Consider the following 19786-nt stretch of genomic DNA (forward strand, 5'->3'; position numbering starts at 1 on the left):
ACCCTATATTCATGTGTTAATTGCATGATTGGTGTTCCAAGCTCATATACATTGGTGCACACTGTGTCACTCTGCTCCTTTGTGGGTTTTCAAAGAACAGACTGAAACTAGACAAGGTCTTGCCCTGTTTACAGCTTAGGCCTTTACCTTCTTTGGAGCCTGAACCATACTGCTAGTTTGGTTAAGGGGTTGAGTGCATCTGCCACACTGTGTGCCCAAAGAAAACAGTTATAATAGTGTAGGAACTTCATAACAGATGGTAAGGAGTTCTCTGGTTGAAAAAGCCTTTATTATAAGTAGTTTAGATCACAAGTAATTATAGTAATACAAAAAATTCAATGTTTGACCCAGGGTTGTTGTAGCAGCCTATGGCAGAGCTAGAAGTGTCACCTATACTTTGTGAATTACATGTCTCATGCTTTGAATTTACACTTCATTAGGAGTATCTCTTTGAGCATGTGAAAAGAACTACTCAACTACTAAGAACTAGTTCTAAAAAAATCAGAAGAGTTGGACTTTTTAATTTCTTCAAAATTTACTTTGCCTTTTGAGTGTAGATGAGCTTGTAGCTCCAGCTAAACTAGGTTTGTACAACAGTTACAGCAATGCACCAGTCACTCCTTGGTTTTCACACATTTTGAAGATAAAAATGGATTTCTATTTTATTCACTAAAATAATTCTGTTTTAAAACTGCCTTTCACTTATTTTCCAGTTCTCATTCCCGTTTTTCTGACCATATCCTCCTTTCCTGTCTCTCTTCCACATTTGCTTTCATTGTTCACCCCAAGCAGTTTCAGATTTCCTTTCTGTGCTCTACTGACATGCCTTTGTATGGCTCTTCAGTCCTTGTGCCTCAGTCTGAATATCTTCCTCAACTTTTCACCTGGCTGTAAGCTTTTACTCTGACCTTGTTTATGCCCTGTCCAGTCTTCAAGCAAAAAATGTCCCTGGACACAGGGTAGAGATCCAGTGAAGAAAAATAACTCATAATTAATTTCAGCAGATCCATTGCTGCTAAAAGTATCTGAATTTGAAAAAGGGGAGAAATTAGAACGGAAGTTTTCTATATGAACAACAAGTGACAACATAATTAGAAAGAATTAAGAATTGTTCAGTGTTATCGTGTAATGTAAAATAGAGTTTGATTGAAAACAACCTGGATGGGAATTTTTAGCTTGTAATAGAAGTCAAGGTGCTAGTGTTATATTCCTACTGCCTGTCAGTTCCAGGCCCTGGAAAGGCAGGTTTTTTGCTACAATTTCCAGTTACAGTTAAAATTGCTTGGATATTGACAAATGCATGGACTCACTGATTACCTTCCTCTGGGATAGAACTGTAAGTAGGTTGTACAGAAAAATTTCCTAATTTACCTTGCTTTTCTGGCAGATATCTTCATATCTTGAACCTAAGAAGAATAGCAGAAAGTCAGCATTATTGGTTTCCTCTTAGCAGATCTTTGACACAAAACTTCTAGTTTATTAGAATTGATGTGGGGAAAGAAAGAGTTTTCTCAATGAAAATCCAATTTTTTTCCCTTTTATTTTCCTTATTTTTCCTTTCTTTTTTTTTCCCTTTTCTTTCTTATATTCCACACACACCATCCTACCCCAGTACTACTCTGATTAATTTTACATTTTCCAAACTGCTGAGTATATGAAATATGAGGTCTGCTAGGGAAAGTCTAGAAGTTGTTCTGGAAAATAAGGTCTCACAGTTTTCTTCAAAATAACAAAATCCTCATATCTCATAACTCTGTACAAACATTGTGAGCCACTAAAAAGAAATTTTTAATTTTGTCCCCTCATTCTGAAAGTTCAGTTATAGGATTAAACATTAATGGCATACACCAGCTTTGGGAAGGAAGTGATGAAAAATGTATGTGAATCCTTATAGTAGAATTGAACTGTTTACTTTTCTACAGGGATAGAAACACAAGATGCATGTGAGGTGGATTGTGCCTTGAGGATCTGAACTATGTTTATGGAAGAATGTGTCTCTTTAGCAAAAAGGACAGGAGCTGTATACAACTTTGAACACTGGATACTGCACCACAATAGGCAATAAAATACTCTGCCTATCCTTTCTCAACACACACTTGCTTACCTTACTTGCTCTGTGCCATAATTGTAGTCTATTCTCATCATATTTGTTTGTTATCATCTCTTGACTGACACTTTTTTCTTTTATTTCTATTGTTTCTTCTCATATTCATGGCCATATGTACAGATAGGATTCATGTCCATTCTGTTAACAACAGCATAAACTGAGAAGATGGTGCTGATGTCCTCTTGGCTTGTAGTAACATAGGACTTCATAAATAAATGACAAGGCAACATATTGATGACAAAGTAGTTAGAGATAGCAAAAGATTTTTCGGGTGGTTATTTCATTCATGGAAAAAAAGTCCATTTATCTTTGATGTATTGAAATCTGGCATTTATTTAATTTAATTCTTTTAGCTACAAAGTCTGAAGAGACATTCAACAGGAAAATGGATGAGAAAGAGATTTGGCAATAGAATATGGATTTTTGTCTCCATATTGGTCACTTATCCTTAATCAGTTTTGCAGCCTACCATCTGCTCAGTGATTCACATTAAATGAAGTTTGTCTAGTTTTTAGTATACTGGACTGTACTAGTATTGGTTCCCATTGCAAATATATGATTGCTGTAACTGACATGATTCCTGGAAGTCTGCATAGTCTTTCTTGGGATTCAATAGCATTAGAGCTGCTCCCTTTGGCGTAATTTTTTCAGTCCATACCTAACTTGAGGTACCACTGTGATTTATTCTTCTGCTAAACTTTGCTACCTAGGCTGATGATCATTTTCTGACAGCCTGTATATTTAGGAGAGAGAAAAGCCGACTTCAGTTATTTTTCAGATGTTAGAGGAGCGATGTTTTAGAGGCTTCTTTCCCCTCATCTATTGGAACCAAATCTTCAGATTTTTGCAATCCTGTTTTTGAATGGAAGTGCTGAGACAATAACACTTCTGTGTGTCTCTTTTCCAGGAGAGAAATGTGAGATGGTTGATGAAGTGAAGGGAGGAAGTGGTGCTAATATAGACAGAAAATTTTTGTCTTGTCAATGAAATTGAGGGATGAGGGAGGAGGAAGGTTTCAGAGAAGTTCCTAAGTTCCAGCCAAAGGCAATTCTAGTATAAAAAACAATAGCAGTAAAGTCAAACCTGTAAAGTTCACAAATTCAGCTATGTTTTACTTCCTGACTTAAATTCCAATGAAGTGGCTTAATTTTAACCCCAGCTTTTCTGCCTCCTGAAGTCTGTGGCCAGTAATGCTTACTAAAAGCAGCATGACATGATTCATTTAATCCCTTAGTGCCAATCCCTGGACCGCCTTCTTGTACCTTCTGTTTTCTTTGCCTTCCCATAAGGAACTGTGAGGGCAACCTATGCCCAGTGTGTAGACTAGAGATTTGCAAAATTGCTTGCTCATTACAGCAGGCTATCCTTTCCCAGCTTTCAGCGAAAGCTTTTCAAAATTTCATAAACAGGGACATAGAAATAAATGAGCATTCTAGAGTGTAAGCTGTTTGTTTTATTCATGTTGTCTGGCCTTGGTTCTGTCAAACACAAACTAGGAACTCTGCACGTTTTCTAAATCCACAATGACCTGTGCCTGTCTTTTCTTTTTCTTTTTTATTTTAATATTGAGTTCCTTAAAATAAAGGAACCATATACTAGATGAGTTTATTAATTTAGCAATGAAAAATATGTTGGTTTTTTTTTTTATTATTATTTCCAACTTGAACAATAACCTGCACAAGCAATATGGTCTAAATAAAATGTTAATTCTACTTTGAGCAGGGGATTGGACAGAATGATATCTCAAGGTCTCTTCCAACATGAATTGTTCTATGATTCTGTGTACCCTTCTTTGTTTTCCTGCTGAAGCTAGTTCCAGTTTACTGAAATGCAGCGTTTTTATTCAAAGTCGCGGTACAGACATGTATTTAATATTAACACCTATTATCTTCCCTTACTGAAAAGAGATTTTAGAGAAGGATTAGCTTCTACAAGAATGGGTTACCTTTTGCAAGGTCATGAATGGCATATAAAACTGTAAAGAAGGTAAATCACAATTCATCTACTGTGATAAACTTAAAATTCTTATAACCATGCTGTAAGTGACAGATACTAATTCATGTCATCATCTCAGATTGATTTTACCAGTTTCCCACTTGCACGTAGCTAATGTCACTACTGTTCCAAAGGGCAATTTAAATTTTAAACTTGCATTTTGTGAGACATGAAATGAACAATAGTAAGCAAAAGCATAATCTATGCTATTTAATTTTATTTGTGCTAATTCTTTTGGTTTTGTATATAGAATAGAATATGAATAGAATATTTGAGTTGGAAGGGACCTGCAATGATCATCTAGTCCAACTGCCAGACCAATTCAGGGCTGACCAAAAGTTGTTAATGGCATTGTCCAAATGCTTCTTAAACACTGACAGGCTTGGGGCATCGACCACCTCTCTAGGAAGCCTGTTCCAGTGTTTGACCACCCTCTTGGTAAAGAAATGCTTCCCAATGTCCAGTCTGAACCTCCCCTGATGCAGCTTTGAACCATTCCCACGCGTCCTGCCGCTGGATACCTGTGAGACGAGACCAGCACCTCCGTCTCCACTTCCCCTTCTCAGGAAGCTGTAGAGAGCCATGAGGTCGGCCCTCAACCTTCTTTTTTCCAAACTAGACAAACCCAAAGTCCTTAGCCACTCCTTGCAGGGCATTCCTTCCAGCCCTTTCACCAGCATTGTTGCCCTCCCCTGAACGCATTCAAGTACCTTAACATCCTTCATAATTTGTGGGGCCCAGAACTGCACATAGTATTCAAGGTGAGACCGCACCAATGCTGAATAAAATATGCTCAATAAAATATTCTCAATAAAAACACATACAATTTGTAAATTATTTCATTCATAAGTTTCCATATATTTCAGAAAAAGTCTTCAAATGACAACAGAATGTCTTGTTATTTCTGTGCAACATTCTGTTCCGAGATGAACATCACTGACAACCTTTGAGGGTGTTGATAAGTAGTTTGTTTGTTTACTTCTAGAAATGTTTTAATGAACAGTTAGAAATGTATTTATTCAAGAATAGGAGAATTCCTGAGAAAGGATTTTATTTTTTCTGAGTTTAGAAGTATGTGAAAATTGAGAGCATAGAGTGTTACAAGCCCAGTCTCTGGGCTTTAATCAGGTGATTAAAGAAACCTGAAGAAAGAGTATTTTCTTCTCCAATGCCTACACAAATTTTTGCATGTGTGTATCTGGGAATAAGGAAAGATGCAAAACCAAAGTAACACAATAAAGTAAAAAGTGAAATAAAAATCCAAATAAAACAAGCTTCCCTTCCCTACCTCTGAAACCCTGCTGGTAACAAACTCTTGTCCATCAATAATAATTCTACGTACTATACAAGGCACTTCTGCACAAAATTTTTCTCAGTAAAATTTACTTCCTGAATAACTTTAAAGATACATTCATAAAACTCGGAATATGTTGTTTAGCTTGTAATAACTGTAATTTACATTGACACAAAACAAACCAACCAACCAACCAACCAAAAACCAAAACAAAAATAGCTGTTAATTTGTCATTGATTCTTGAAATACGTAAGTGGTATAGTTCTAATTTGCATGCAATAAAACCTTTGGAGTAAATAATTACTTATTAAGTACTAACACAATTCTCTCTGTTTTTATTTTAATGCAAATATTTGTCTCGAGGCTTGTTAGCTCTTTTGGGATACAAGAAATGCCAGGTGGACTTGGGCATGCTGCTGTATATGGAGAAAAAAAGAGACCAACTTAAGAGCTCCAAAGGAATAGCTAATGAATTTACAGTCTTCTTACCCAATATCATAAGTCACAACTATTTCATAACCCCTATATTGGATAATGTTATATGTTCATATCTAAAAATTACCACTCACTAAGCTACAATTTTCCTGAAAATATATTAGAACAGCATAATTTAGCGGTTGAAAAGCATGATTAGTAGCTCAGCTAGTAGAAAAATTGGAAAATAGCCAGTTGTCTGGGGCTTAAGTTTGTGCTTTTCTTTTTTTTATTATTTATTTTTCAGAAACAACATGTAGCTGTTTAGGACTGCAGTGCTTTAGCATTATGTATTTCCAAGTGCTTTTCATATCTTTAACTTGTTAATCTGCATAAATTACTTGAGACATTTGTTTGTCAATGTGACATGTTAGTACACCTAGCCAATCTCCTGGTAGAATTGGAGTTTGGTACCAGAGCATCTGAGCTTTATCCCTTGCTTAGGTAATTTATTTCTATATCACAAAGAAAAGCATAATTTTTTCAGAAGGCTTTAAAATTGCAAGGCTCCCAGTTCTAAGATAAAAATGAGTCTGTCAAAAATGACACTGCCAGGTGAGGCCTTCAGCATGTGCTGTAATTCATTTTCCGTTTTGTAAGCAGACCTTCCAGAACAGAAAGGGTTGGCTATCATGCTAAAAAAAAAAAAAATCATTTATAAGTATGGCTTTTAAATTCTTTTTCTCCTCTCACTTTAGTTTTCTTGAAGAGCAGACTAAGAAACCCTCCCTCCTAATGGCTGGCCTCTCTGCCATCAGGCAGTGGGATGGTTGTTGTAGTAGCACGCTAGTCTGAGAAGCTTTATTTCAATTATAAATAAATCTGGTTTGAAGTTTTATCTGTTTTGGGTGAACTTGAGCCCACAAACCACCCCTCATAGCTTGCAGTAGTGCCTGTAATTGCTAAAGAACTTAAGGGCAGCCCCATATTGTAACATTTAGTGTGTTGCATCTAGGAATTACAGGCGTTGCTGTATTTCTTTGGAAAAAATTGCACAGTGTTTTCTTGCATTTTACATGGCACCACACAGTGCTGTTAATCTCCTATTTTTTACTGGCTTGGAAAATCACCCAAAGTGCTATAAGAAAAATTTACTTTGCCCTGTAAAATGTATCTGTTACAGCTCCAAACCATAATAAATTCAGTAATAATCACCTTAGAAGTTTCCCTAAAATATAAAATATTTTATTTTAAAGCATTTTCTCCAAAGACGGATGGGGAGGAAGCAGACATAGACATGATAGAGATTGCCAGAGTTTTGGATTAAAATAAAAGAAACAGGATTGTGACATTCAAGTATCAACACTGAAGTTAAATACTTTTTTAAGTTTCAAAATAATCCCTCCTCAGTGGGTGGCCATATTTTTGCCTGTGGTTGTTTGTTGCTTATGTTCCTGACAAACAGAAGGCCAGAGAGGTGTCCTCCTATTTTTGGTTAGTTGTGAAATTTCTCAAAGTGCTGCTATGAAATACCCTGCTGTATTCAGTAATTGGTGTAATCCTTGAAAGTCATCTCAAAATAAATATAAATAAATGACAACATAAAAATAAATGCAAGGTAGTAGGAACAGAAAGAAATGGGACAGCAGGGGAAAAGGGGAACATAGTGCAATAATGAATAGACTAATTCAACATTTGCTATATCTGTAATTACTTGTTGCTGATGTTCCAGCACAGACCGGAAATTTGCATTTCTGTTGGACAGCTCTGTCATATTGTCATTTTTTATGTCACTAGTTGATTACTACTCTTTTTCTGTCTCTAGATTTACACAAATTGGAAGAAAGCAGGGATGAGGTAGAACAGTCATGATGTTAAAAGAATCAAGGCTGTTTTTAAGACATAGCAATTAAAATGCCGTATGTTAAATTTAGGTATGATTTTTCTAGAACAGTCTATCCCTTCTTTTAGTAATTAATTCCTTTAAAACAAAAAAAATGTATTTTTAGTAATACTTCTTTTGGGAATGATAAATAAATGCCTACAGATATAGAAATCTTTAATCTATGAAAAGACATTTTCTGAAAGGGTCAATTTAATTAGATGAGCAAAGTTGTTAGATATTTCGTTTTGGGAGGCTAAATCCTTTAGCTGTTAGTACTGCTTCTAGGAAGATTTTTTTAGTAAAAATTGGATATTTCAATTGAACTCCCATTATAACAAAGTACAAATGACATTGAATCCTTGAGAAGGCCCTCCCTAGGAAGTCAAGGTAAGCCAAGTAGTAGCCACTGCTACTTTTCTGTTGTGTATTCAGTTTGTCTTTGGAGCCTGACACAGACACTACCGTTTTTCTTGCCACTTGAAATCCCTTGAGAGTTAAAACCGATCCAAGAACAAAGTCTGGATTTAGTTCTGAAATTTGCATAATGTCAGAAGTTGTTTTCCTTTTTGTTTGCAGTTTACAAGCAATTTGCTTGTAGGGGATGGGAGGAGTGGGTTTCCCTCTTCAATGTGGAAAGTCATGTTTATTGACTTTAGAACCATAAGCCCTATTTTTTTTAAAGTTTGGTTATCTGGTGTATCTGGAGCATTAACACCTCCAGGCTGAATGTCAGGATTTCCGATCTACAGAAATTTCAATAGCTGACATCTATTGAGCTTGTATTTCTTCTGAGGTTGGCTGCATGCCATAAGTATTGCATCCATAGATACACTTTTCAGTCCCCTTAGGACATATCTTTGGCTGCATGCCAAATGTAACAGAATTAATTGTAAAATGGAGTATTTTCATTTAAATATATCTGTCTAACTAGTTGGTAAATGACTCCGGAGCAGGTATTTAGGCACATAACCCCTCACTAACCTCCTTTAGGGATCTCATCTTCTGTATCTTGTTTCAAACTTCCTGTAGACAGGAAAAGGGGAGCCCTAACCTTCTCACTTTACTCAACATAAATTTAAAGCTTATTATGGAAAACATCACTGACACAGGATGAACTGCTTTCATGAAAGAAAGAGATCTTTTTGTTTGCTACATGGTTGAATATAGCCGCCAGTCACCTGTTATTACTCTGTGTGTAGTAATTTTGTCAGTAATCATAGAAAAATGCATGATACAGGCCAAATTTAGCTTAGAAGAAACTCACAGGACTCAGTGAAAACAGTATGTGGAGATAGGCAATTTATATTCTACTGACTGGCCAGTGAAATATGAGTAGATACTAATACACTATCAGAAAATATAAAATGTGGCTTAAGACTGAATGGAAAAGCAAGTGCCTAACATGGAAATTTACTTAACATTTCCTTAAATATTCTTGATATAAAATAATCTAAAGCTTAATGACTGAGATGAATATTTCAATATGGGTCTAGACAGTAAATAAATCAGAAGGTGTAGAATGAAATCTGTTCTTTAAAAGTTTACTTAAGAGTGTACACAATCTTTCTTGGTTTTAACAGTGATGGAACGAGGTAAATTCCTTTTAGACTTCAAGTTGCCAAAAAGAAAGACTAAAAAATGGGTATATATTTTTAAAAAACTCAAACAAAACAACCAAAAAAAAACTTCAAGGGAAAAAAAATTCCTATGCCTATATTTCTTTCGTGTATCATTTTGAATGCTTTAATAAAACAAGAATGCTTTTTGTGATATGAGATCCATAACACAAGAAAATGGATGTGAAATAGCTCTAATATATTATTGCTTAATCAGATACATACTGCTTTACTTGAAGAAAATATCACCTTAATAGGTTCTGAATCATGCCCTAAGCCAGTAAAGTTATGAGTTGTGCTTTAGATTCCTAAATCTATGTATGTGCAGTGGTGTCGCATTCAAAAACGCTTAAGCTCCAGTTGATTCCCACCAAAGTCAATGGGTAACACTTAAATCTCAGCTCTCTGGTTATCATGCCATTTATTATCCCTGTAGATGTAGACTCAAGAACCCAGTTTATGTTATTACCCTCTAAAATAACCTTGGCTCATGGAAAAATTACACCAATTTCAGTAGAATCTCAGTCAGGCTAGTAGATGGATTTTTAGTCAACAAAAATCCACCTGTGGTTGAAGGAGGACTAACGTGGTATATTTAGACAGAAGCGAACCACTTAAGGTGCAAATAGAGGATTAAACTAAAACAAGACATTGCATTTTATTGATTCTACCAAGGCTTATTTGTAAAAGTAATTTACTGGTTATACAAGCAGTATACTCACATGCATGTGAGGACCACAGTCCAGTGAAATGACTGGAAATGAGAGCATCAGTCATGACCTCAGGGCTAAGGGTGTGTGAATGTGTCACATTGGACAATAACGAGAAAGTTGCCTCACATTTACTATGAGGTAAAGATTAGTATAGGGTGAATTATCGTGGGTTAGTAGATACAGATTTATACCCTAATTTCTAATAAATTTCTTGCTCCCATACACTGAGGTTAATATATTACACCAAAGAGAAATAATATTCTCTTGTTCTTGAAGTTACTAAAGAGCCAAAACTTGAGAGAATCAGTACTAGTAACAGTATTGTTTATCACCATGGTCATCTAAGGATATGAGAGAGGAAAACTTGGTTTGAAAAGATAGCATCTTTTACAAGCCCACTGATATTAGTTGGGCAAAGAAGGGCTTTCCATGACTGTAAACTTCTCCCTCCCGCAACTATCTGTTTTTCTAATGAAATATATAGTACTTCTCATTACAAATCACTTCTCATTACAAATCTTGCCTCGTGTGTGTGTTTTTCTGGGCCAGATGTTAACCTTTAGAAGTCATTGCTTCTCTGCCATGTTCAATTGTTTTTATTTTATTATGATAAAGATGGGATGAAGAGGCAAGATTTATCTCTCTGCTGCACGGGAAGTATAGAGACTGAAATAAATTTTGGACCTTTGATGTGAATAATGCAAGTCCTATGTATTTCAGTGGGACTAGCATTTCACGTACAAATTATGGTGCAGGATATTCACATTGTAATTCAGAGTGAAGAAGGAAGAGCTGTAGAAATAACAGTAAAATGAGGGGAAAAGAAGAATCCATCCATTTAGATACTTAAGAAATTACTTTTATATGTAGTATTTAAGTTAATATTTAGAGGAGGGATGGGGAGCTTCTATATGTCAGTGACCTCATTGTAAGATGCAACTCTAGTTCCTGTTTCTTTAGTCCAGGTAACTAAAAACTTAAAGACTAATTTACTCAGTTGTACACCATTTAAATCGTGTTTTGCCTGTCCTGTGACAATTTTTGTAAGGCAAAAGAAACTGGTTATGAAACAGATATGCAGGTCTGCAATAACTTAAAGAAATGTGAAATGATGTCACAAGTTCGGTTCAGAACTTTTTACTATCCTTGCATAGTCTCTGTGACTTTAAAATGTCCTAAGAGGAAGAAGGAAATATGTAAAGTAATATTTTTTCCATATTCAGTGTCCGCAGTCTAATCAGTCTTCCCTTAAGAAATCTTTTCATAATTCCTCTTATTGAAAATGCGAAGGCTTGCCAAAAAAAATTGAGCAGATGTGGAGAATGACAGTCAACTGCATTTGTGATGCAAATTGAGTTCCTTATGCAATCACATTATTACCAGTTAAAACTGGTAAAACTGTAATGAAGAGTGAAGTCTCTGCACTACTAATTAAACCCTTGCACACTTTGAAGAATAATGAATATTTACAAAATATAAAGTAGGTTTAAATTGCAGAGACCACCTAATTTGTTGAACCACCTTACTGGTTCCCACTATGTCATCATAGTTTCCACAAGAGGGTTCAGAGCTGCTCAGCTGTTTTAATCTTTTCCAATTTTACTAGCATCTCAGGATCCTTGGGCCTCCAGCAGCCTGAAGTACAACAGCTGCCTCAACATGAATTTGGCATGGTTTGCCACCAGTGAGGAAAAAAATTGGGGTGGGTTTAAAAACCAGTAGTTTTGTCCTCAGGTTTTTAATATTTTAAGGATAAATAGAGGGTCTTCTCCTAATGTATCAACTGCCCTTAGCTGGCTCTTTTGTTTGTTGTGGTGATCGTAACAGTCTTTTGTAGGAAAGCCCAGTTAAGCAATGTGTCTGACCATATTAGCAAGGTCGGCTCCATTGTCCTGGTCTCTAGGGAAGAAGCAACAACCAAACAAAAAACCCCTTGCAGTCAACTTCTACAAAGAACTGGCCTAAAAAATCAATCTCCTGAATTCATATTTAAACACTTGACTGTTTGGCTTCCGAAACTGCAGGCAACCAGCCGTTCTGATTTGAAGTCTGCATGATTTGTGAAGAGTGGAGTATCTTTGAAAGCCAGGAAAACTGGTGTGCTAGGTTATAAGAACCATGTGTCAGTTACATTCACTTTTTTCCTTTTAAATTTGCTGGTGTTGCTGGAAGGTGGTAGTCATGGGTAATTCATCTTTATTTAGGCACAGGGGAAAAAAATGAAGTTTTCTTTATTAATGGAAAACTGTTGAAAGTTTGTCCTCATTATAGGCATTAGAGTAATGTCCAGGTCCACTTAGGAGAACATCAGCACAGTCTTCCAAATTGATTATTGAAGTCTCTTCATTATGTTTTGGTTTTTTTTCCCCTCCAGCAATAAGATTACCATTCATTGTTTTATGATTCTGTCTCATTGGTTTCTGCACTGAAAAGCCATAAATATGCCAGTGCGTCTGTGCAGAGGATCTCCATTAGAGCTTGGGTTAGGACCACCCACTCATTTCTCCTGAGTAAACCAGTAGCTGTCACATAGCACCTTTTCATTAGCTACCAACCTGGACTGGATGTGAACTGGTGACCAACAGGTGAAAGGTATTTTGTATCCCATTATTAATCCTCAGAGCCGTCAAGTCCTTCTATTAAAATCTTATGAATAACTTTTTTATCCTTCAAATAAGTCTGCGAGCATGCAGTTGTAAACTTACATTTTTTGCTTTGTAAAATTGCCAAAGCATGTGGTTGTGCATATACAACTGCACACCTTGCTACTAGAAATTGGGAGGTTTCCAGTGGCTCTCAATGCCTGCATTTGTATGGGTCGATACACATAAAGGTGAACATGCACACAAAATGCCTTCCTGCCCCAAAGCAGTATTTTTCAGCTGTTTAAACAGTCATTTGGATTTTCTTTGAAAGTTGGAACGCTGAACACATACAGTGGGAAGGGACAATGACAGGGATTGCCGTCTTGATCTAACTACATGGTGTGTTCGTTCTGTTATGGTCATTATGGTATACATTGGATAGTTGAGAAAACTTGATAAATGCTAAAGTTTAATTGTGAAATGGCCTGATTCTGTCAAGTGATTGGATTTTATATCATTTGACACAAAAATAAAGTGTATTAAATCTATGCTGAGGTATTGACATTTTAGCAGCAGACAGATCGACATTTTAGATGGTGTGATGCAAGTTTCCTCAGAATGCTGTTCAGCAAGAAAATGCTTTTATTCTTTTTTTTTAAAATTTTTTGACAAATATGGATATATGAAAATGATGGCCAACAGGAACAAATGGAGCTATGCTGATCATTTGTAGTCAGATCATTTTATGTCTTATGTGATACAATGTAAGATTTTTCTCGCCTTTATCTGTTAATGAGTATTTGAGCCTGTGAATAGCACAGTCGTTCCTTTGATGCTATGTATGCTGGCACCTGTCATCCTTATGTACTCCAGGTCTCCTGACTGGCCTGAACTTGAGTGCAATACGCCATTTGGAAAGTGCCCAAAAGAGTAGAGTAGTCATGTATTTTTAGTGATCCCAGTAAATGAAAATTAATCATGTTTGACAAATGGTTGTGGCCTTATAGTCATAGTTCTCTAGGCAGAAGCTACATATTTTGTGACCATATTCAATGAACTGTCCTTTTACGTTCTAGAAATAGACACACAGACAGAGTGCAACCAGCTACAACTAATTATGTTAGTCTGTTAAAAAAAGCAACAATGCAAAATCTGTAGATGTTAATTCTGTCAGTATTAGTGATGCATATGCCTGGTGCCTGTTTTTTTGAAGCCTCAAGGCTGGACTTACATATGTCATGGTACCTTTTGCCAGACTAAGAGTAACAACCTTGGAGTTAAATGTGCAAAATTTAGTGTTTAATTATCACCCTCCCTCCCCCACCACCACCCCAATTATTTTAATGTGAATAATTATTTTGTACTCACACAAATTTACATTGTGTTTTCAGCTGGAGATTGTTTTCTTTTTGATTTTTTTGTTCTCAACTATGGTTGTATGCTATTTAAAAAAAAAAGAAATTGCATTTAATCTATAGATGTGTCTTTACTGCACTAGTAAGTGAGGAAAAATCAGTCTGGGCTACATGTCATGGTTTTTTGTTTTGGGGGTTTTGGTTTTTTTTTTAAAAAAAAAAAAACAGAGATGAGAGGCACTGCAGTATAAGATAGTGTACTCTATCATGTAGTTGCACCATTTGGTTGACAGGTGCCTTGTGCCATGTGGATATGGTTTTACAGTATATGGGTTTACCAATAAATAATAAGGCTAAGCTCTTACCTCCAATGAACATTAATTTTGTGAAACTGGAATGTTGTAAATGATAAGCCTGCTTGTATCTCTGCCAGGATGATCTCTTGGAAATATGGCCTCTATGTTGGTTTTGATGGAATCTGGTCTTGATATAGTTCTTGGTGTGCTGCACAACTTCTTTCTCTCTCTGTATTTCATTGTCTCTAAGGCCCTTGAGGGAAACACCGAGAATCTAAAGCAGCTGTAATCATGAACAGACCTCATTATTATTCCTATGTCAACTTGTGGGATAGTGCAGGATGTGTGCAATGTCTGTTTCCAGACCACAAAACTTGAGAAAGTCTATATGCTCATATCTGTGAAATAACACTCAAGGCAACCTTGAGAGGTGCAGACCACAATGCCTTTCTTCGACAGTGGTTAAGCTTAATTGTTCTTTATTCTGGAGGCCTTCTATTTTATAACACAAACCGCAGCAACTAATCTCATGGGGACAGGGATAAGCAGGTCACAGGTATCTTATTGAATAGCTGATGGTGATTTATGTTTGAGTATCAGCCTAGGCTAATCCAATATCTCTGTTTTGTTCATGAAAAGAGTAATGACCACTAATGGATCTGCTCTGGCACTTGTATACCCTAATACAACTTTAGTGGCTTGGTGATTTCAGTGATAAGAAAATCTGTGGTTTAGAACATGTCTGTGCTTTTTACCATCATTTCAGTTGTTTTTTTTTTTTTTTATTTTATGGTTGATAGAATTTATTTCTGATGAAATCTTACTTCCCACATTAAAAACAGAAATATTTTCTACTTTTTTACTTTTCACATTAAAATCGAAAAAATTTCTATTTATATACCTTCATTTGTGGTGACTTTACTGTTGGCTGTGTACATAGTGTTATTTAAGACATGAGGAAATGGAATGAAGCTGCATTAGGGGAAATCCAGATTGGATGTTAGGAAAAGGTTCTTCACTGAGAGAGTGGTCGGTCACTGGAACAGTCACGGCACCAAGCCTGTCAGAATTAAAGGAGCATTTGGATGTTTCTTCTAGTCATATGATTTAGTTTTAGGTAGTCCAGCAAGGAGCAGGAGGTTGGACTTGATGATTTTTATGGATCCCTTCCAACGTGAGATATTCTGTGATTTCATAGAACCAAAACACGTTTTTTCCTTTCCCCTCTCCCTGCTCTTTTTTTTTTTTTTTTTAAGACCATAACTAGAGCTCCCTCCTAACTTCCCTTCTGATTTTAGCTTGGGTCTGTGTACTGCTTATCCTGATGCCTGTCCAGAAAAGTAGCATGGAGCTTTATGTTCACCCAAAGCCCTTTACAATATTTTTTGCAATACATTTCTACCACTTCCTTACTTCTTGGACATTGACGATGTTGGACACATTTCTTCCTCAGTCTGGAGATCTGCAGCATAAAGTAGCTGACCACAAAACTTACTGTAACACTTAAACATTCATGTTTACTTAGGATAAGTCTGGTGATAATAGTAGCTGTTTTTCTCTAGTGCCTGGAATTTGGAAATTGTAACTGTACATAATTGCTCCATGGTGACACACTGTTAAAATAATTTTTCCCTTTTTTTTTTTTTTAAGGGACGCAAGAGTGAGGCAGAAAAGTACTTTGTGAAGGCTATTCAGCTGGATCCTGCCAAAGGAAACTGCTACATGCATTATGGTATGTTTCAGATAGATAGGGTTTCCACACGTATTCCAGGATTGCTGTTAATCTCTCTGAGTGATTAAGGATTTGAAAACTACTACTGGCAAAATACCTTCTTTAAAAGGAAGAAAACTAATTTACCATGTATAACTTCACTTCCATTTCAATTTGTTAATCACTGTAGAAGGAGAGGTGAAGATTTTCTTATTTTGCATAGCTTTGCTCCTGTGAGGGGAATTTCAGTATTGCTGCCTCTCTGGGAAAGAAAAAAGGTGACTATTGCCATATGTCAAAGTTTCATGGCCTGGAATATTATTATTATTAACAGTCTTGGCCTAACTTCGCTTGCTGCTTGTGGGTGGGCAACTAGAAGTTATACTGCAGTGTGTGTGAGTTCTATATATCCAAGTGTCTGCTTGTTGTTGAAGACTTATGGGCCTTACATCTACCTCCTTCCCAGCATCTTCATGGCTTGAAATGGATAAGTATTACAAAAAGTTGGCTATACTATCGTCATATTAAGCCATACATGTGCTTAAAGCACACAGTTAATTTGAAGGTATCTGTATAACTTTGGATTGGTTTTGCTAGATGAGCAAAAAATATTTCCAGATGTGATTAGTCCCAAGGAACCAAAAATATTTAACTTTATGGACTAATTCTTACTGTATTTTAAAGCTGATAATAGACAAATCTAAAAATGCAAGTTATGTAGTCCCAGTTGGAAAATATGGAAAGAAGTAAAAAATTTCATCTTAGTTAAGGAAGACGGTAGGGAACCACAGGCATACTATATATATCTTTGTATATTGTTTTAATTTCCTCTTCTGATTCTAACTGGTAAATGTAAAATAAATGAAAATGAGTGGCCAAAAGGGAAAATTAATCTCACATAATAACCAGGTTCTTACTTCGTGTGATTCCTTTGTCTGAATTGCTCACACGTTGTATTTCTGTTTGGTCCTGTGCAGTGTAAAATTCTGTATGTTAGGCTGCCAGAATTGATGCATACATTGTTACTTAGAATATGTGATGGTATTTAAATGAATGTAGCCCAGTACTGCATTATTTTGCATTATGGATCATTGCAGTTAGTGACCTTGTCTTCTGTTTATGCCTGTACAGGTAAACTTGTTAGGGGTATTTGTGCACATAAGCTCCATTATTTCAATTGTATAATTGATATTTCAAGATAATGAGGAAAAGTTGCAGCAGATTGTTTCTTGAAATCCTACTGAAGCCCCTTCCAGCCTTTATTATTAAGAAATTTATCCTTAGTTATTAGGAAATCTATTTGCATACAAATTCAAAGGTAGGTCTCAACAATCCATCCTGGCAATTGCAATTATGATTATGTATATTTTATTACAGGTCTAGACTTTTTTCTTTTTCTCTCTCATTACTTCATCAACTTGCCTGTCTTTTCCTGCAATATTCACTCTGTGTCATTTTCAAGTCCCCTATAAACTAGGTGCAAGGTTATTCAAATCAGCATTAATCTCTGATGTATTGACTACTTAACCACCAGATGACAATATTAAAATTGTGTATTGTTTCCTAATTAAGATTATTCCCTAAAATCTTTGGCAAATTTTTCCTTTATTGTGTCACAGGTACAAAAACTGGTTTCTGTGTTCTTGTGCAGAGGTCATTATTACAGCATAAGTGAGAATCTGCTCTGCAGATTAGGAGTGAAGGGCAAAATTTAGTCAATGTTTGGAATACCAGCTTAGTAAAATGTGATGTTGCAGGGCTGTAGACACAAGAAGGTACTCTATACAAGTCACTAGGAGTATTAAATACAGAGAGCTCTAATGAATGCAGGTGAAACCTTTTCTTTTGATTGACTTCTGACCACCTCACCAAATTCAGTGATGTTACTCTATGTTTATATCAAAGTAACTATGAGAAAGATATGGTTTACTTCTGCTGGCTTATGTGTCTGTGTAGTACAGGAGATCTCGAAACCTTGTCACTTCGAGTACAGGACTTTGTAAAATTTGAAATAAATTATACTTGGTTTTCTTTCTTTCCCTTTCCCATTTCTTTTCTTCTTCCCTTTCTTTCCCTTTTCCTTTCCACCTATTTCTTGTATTGATCAGGAATCTGTAGTATATGTTACCAGGGACATTCCAAATATTACACAGGAATCCCTAGTGAACACTTTAAGCTTTATCTCTACATCTCATTTGCTCTAGCACCTTGTCACAGGTACAGTGCATATCCTATATACCAGTGTTAAACTATGGGGAAATACACCCATATTTTGCATGTAAATGTTAGAGATTACTTTTTTTCTCAGCATGAAGCTGTTGGAACAGAGAATAAAATAGTTGGCATCAGCCCTAAAAAAACACATACCTCATGGAACAGCCAAATGAAAAGAGTGGTCAGCTGGGACACAACAGTGTGGTGATGGAGTAGCAGGAATAAATGGACTGAAGATTTTCTTCCAAATACGCATGCAGACACTTATAATTTGTGCTCCCAGGATGTGCAGATGTTCTTTTTGACTTCTAACCTTTTGGAGGTTTTTTTGAGCTATCAGGAATGACTGTCAATATTCTATATCCGTTAAGAGGCTTACATTTGTATTATAACGGGGTTTAATTCAGGCCTTAAGCCAAAGAAAGCTGTTCTTAAAAGATGTGATTTGGTGCAGGAGTCAGCGTATTTGATCACATGAACATTCAGAGAGAGGTGAACAGTTTCATGGTTGCTTCTTGGGATAATACCAGCACAGCACATTTCTCTGATCGAGCTAGTGTTATAATTAGTTTCGTATAGGTAATTTGCTGACTTTGGATTTCAGTGAATTTAAGTTTAAAGCAGTGTTTCTCAAACTCATTACACTTTGAGATGTCTGAAGGGACAACTAGTGGAAAAACTGAAGAGAGATAAATCCCTGCACACTGCACACTGCCACTTCATTAGATATAAGGGATAGTGGCTTTTGCACTAGTGACCAGAGAGGGTGGCAGTCCCCTCTCAGGCAGAAATGCAGACAGCTCCTCACCTGTCCACATTTTCCCCTTCTTTTCCATTTTTCTCGTCCTTTTCCCTTTTTGCTTTCTCATATGTCAGTTATCTGAACTTTGTGTATAACCATTGTCTTACGAATATGTGAGTCTTGATGGGTGATCTGATACAAGCCACTCAGGTACACAGTACACTATCAGAAACACCTAACAGATGAAAGAGAGAAAATGCATATGAATCGGGAAAAAGAAAAAATGTCAGAGGAAAGAGTGCAGAAGCACAAATACATTTTTTTTTTTTTATTCTCTGGCAATAAAAATATTATTTTTGGCATAACCTACAAGTTTTTAAACTAAAACACTGTAGAAGATTATTTCAGATACTAGATTTGAATGCTCCTATAAAGTTTGAGGCTTCCAATTGAATATTTTTAATACACATTTTTTTAAAAAAGAAGACTTAAAGTGAACAGTTTTGACTAAACCAAGTTGAACTTAATAAATGCTTCTTTTATTTTTGAATTTCCATCTTTGTGGAGAAAGTTTTCTTCAAAATGTCTTACCCAGATCTGCTCAGGATATTGGCTCTCATGCATCCCACTTCGAACATTTAACTCAAGTATGCCATTTTGGATCCTGCAGGATCTAAATGGCTTCTGTCATCAACAGATCAATGACATAATTGAAATGATCTCCACTGACCATAGGGAGGACTCTTTCTAACCTGTGTGCGTCAATTAAATGCTTATGATCAGGTGGAGTGAATCCAAGTATCAATCTGAGAAACCACAAAGTGATACCTATGAACTAACAAATTCCAAAGGAATTTTC

At 36.1% G+C, this 19786-nt stretch overlaps 1 protein-coding gene across 1 annotated transcript in view; it reads left to right on the top strand.

Moving 5' to 3' along the window:
• The window catches only part of TMTC2 (transmembrane O-mannosyltransferase targeting cadherins 2), a 274892-nt gene that overhangs the window by 215351 nt on the left and 39755 nt on the right, over positions 1–19786 (top strand). Inside the window, 1 exon segment of the mRNA XM_068401614.1 lies at positions 15911–15992. Coding sequence (XP_068257715.1) covers positions 15911–15992 — 82 coding nt within the window.

This window comes from Nyctibius grandis, chromosome 5, assembly GCF_013368605.1.
Source record: "Nyctibius grandis isolate bNycGra1 chromosome 5, bNycGra1.pri, whole genome shotgun sequence".
Taxonomy (NCBI): Eukaryota; Metazoa; Chordata; class Aves; order Nyctibiiformes; family Nyctibiidae; genus Nyctibius; species Nyctibius grandis.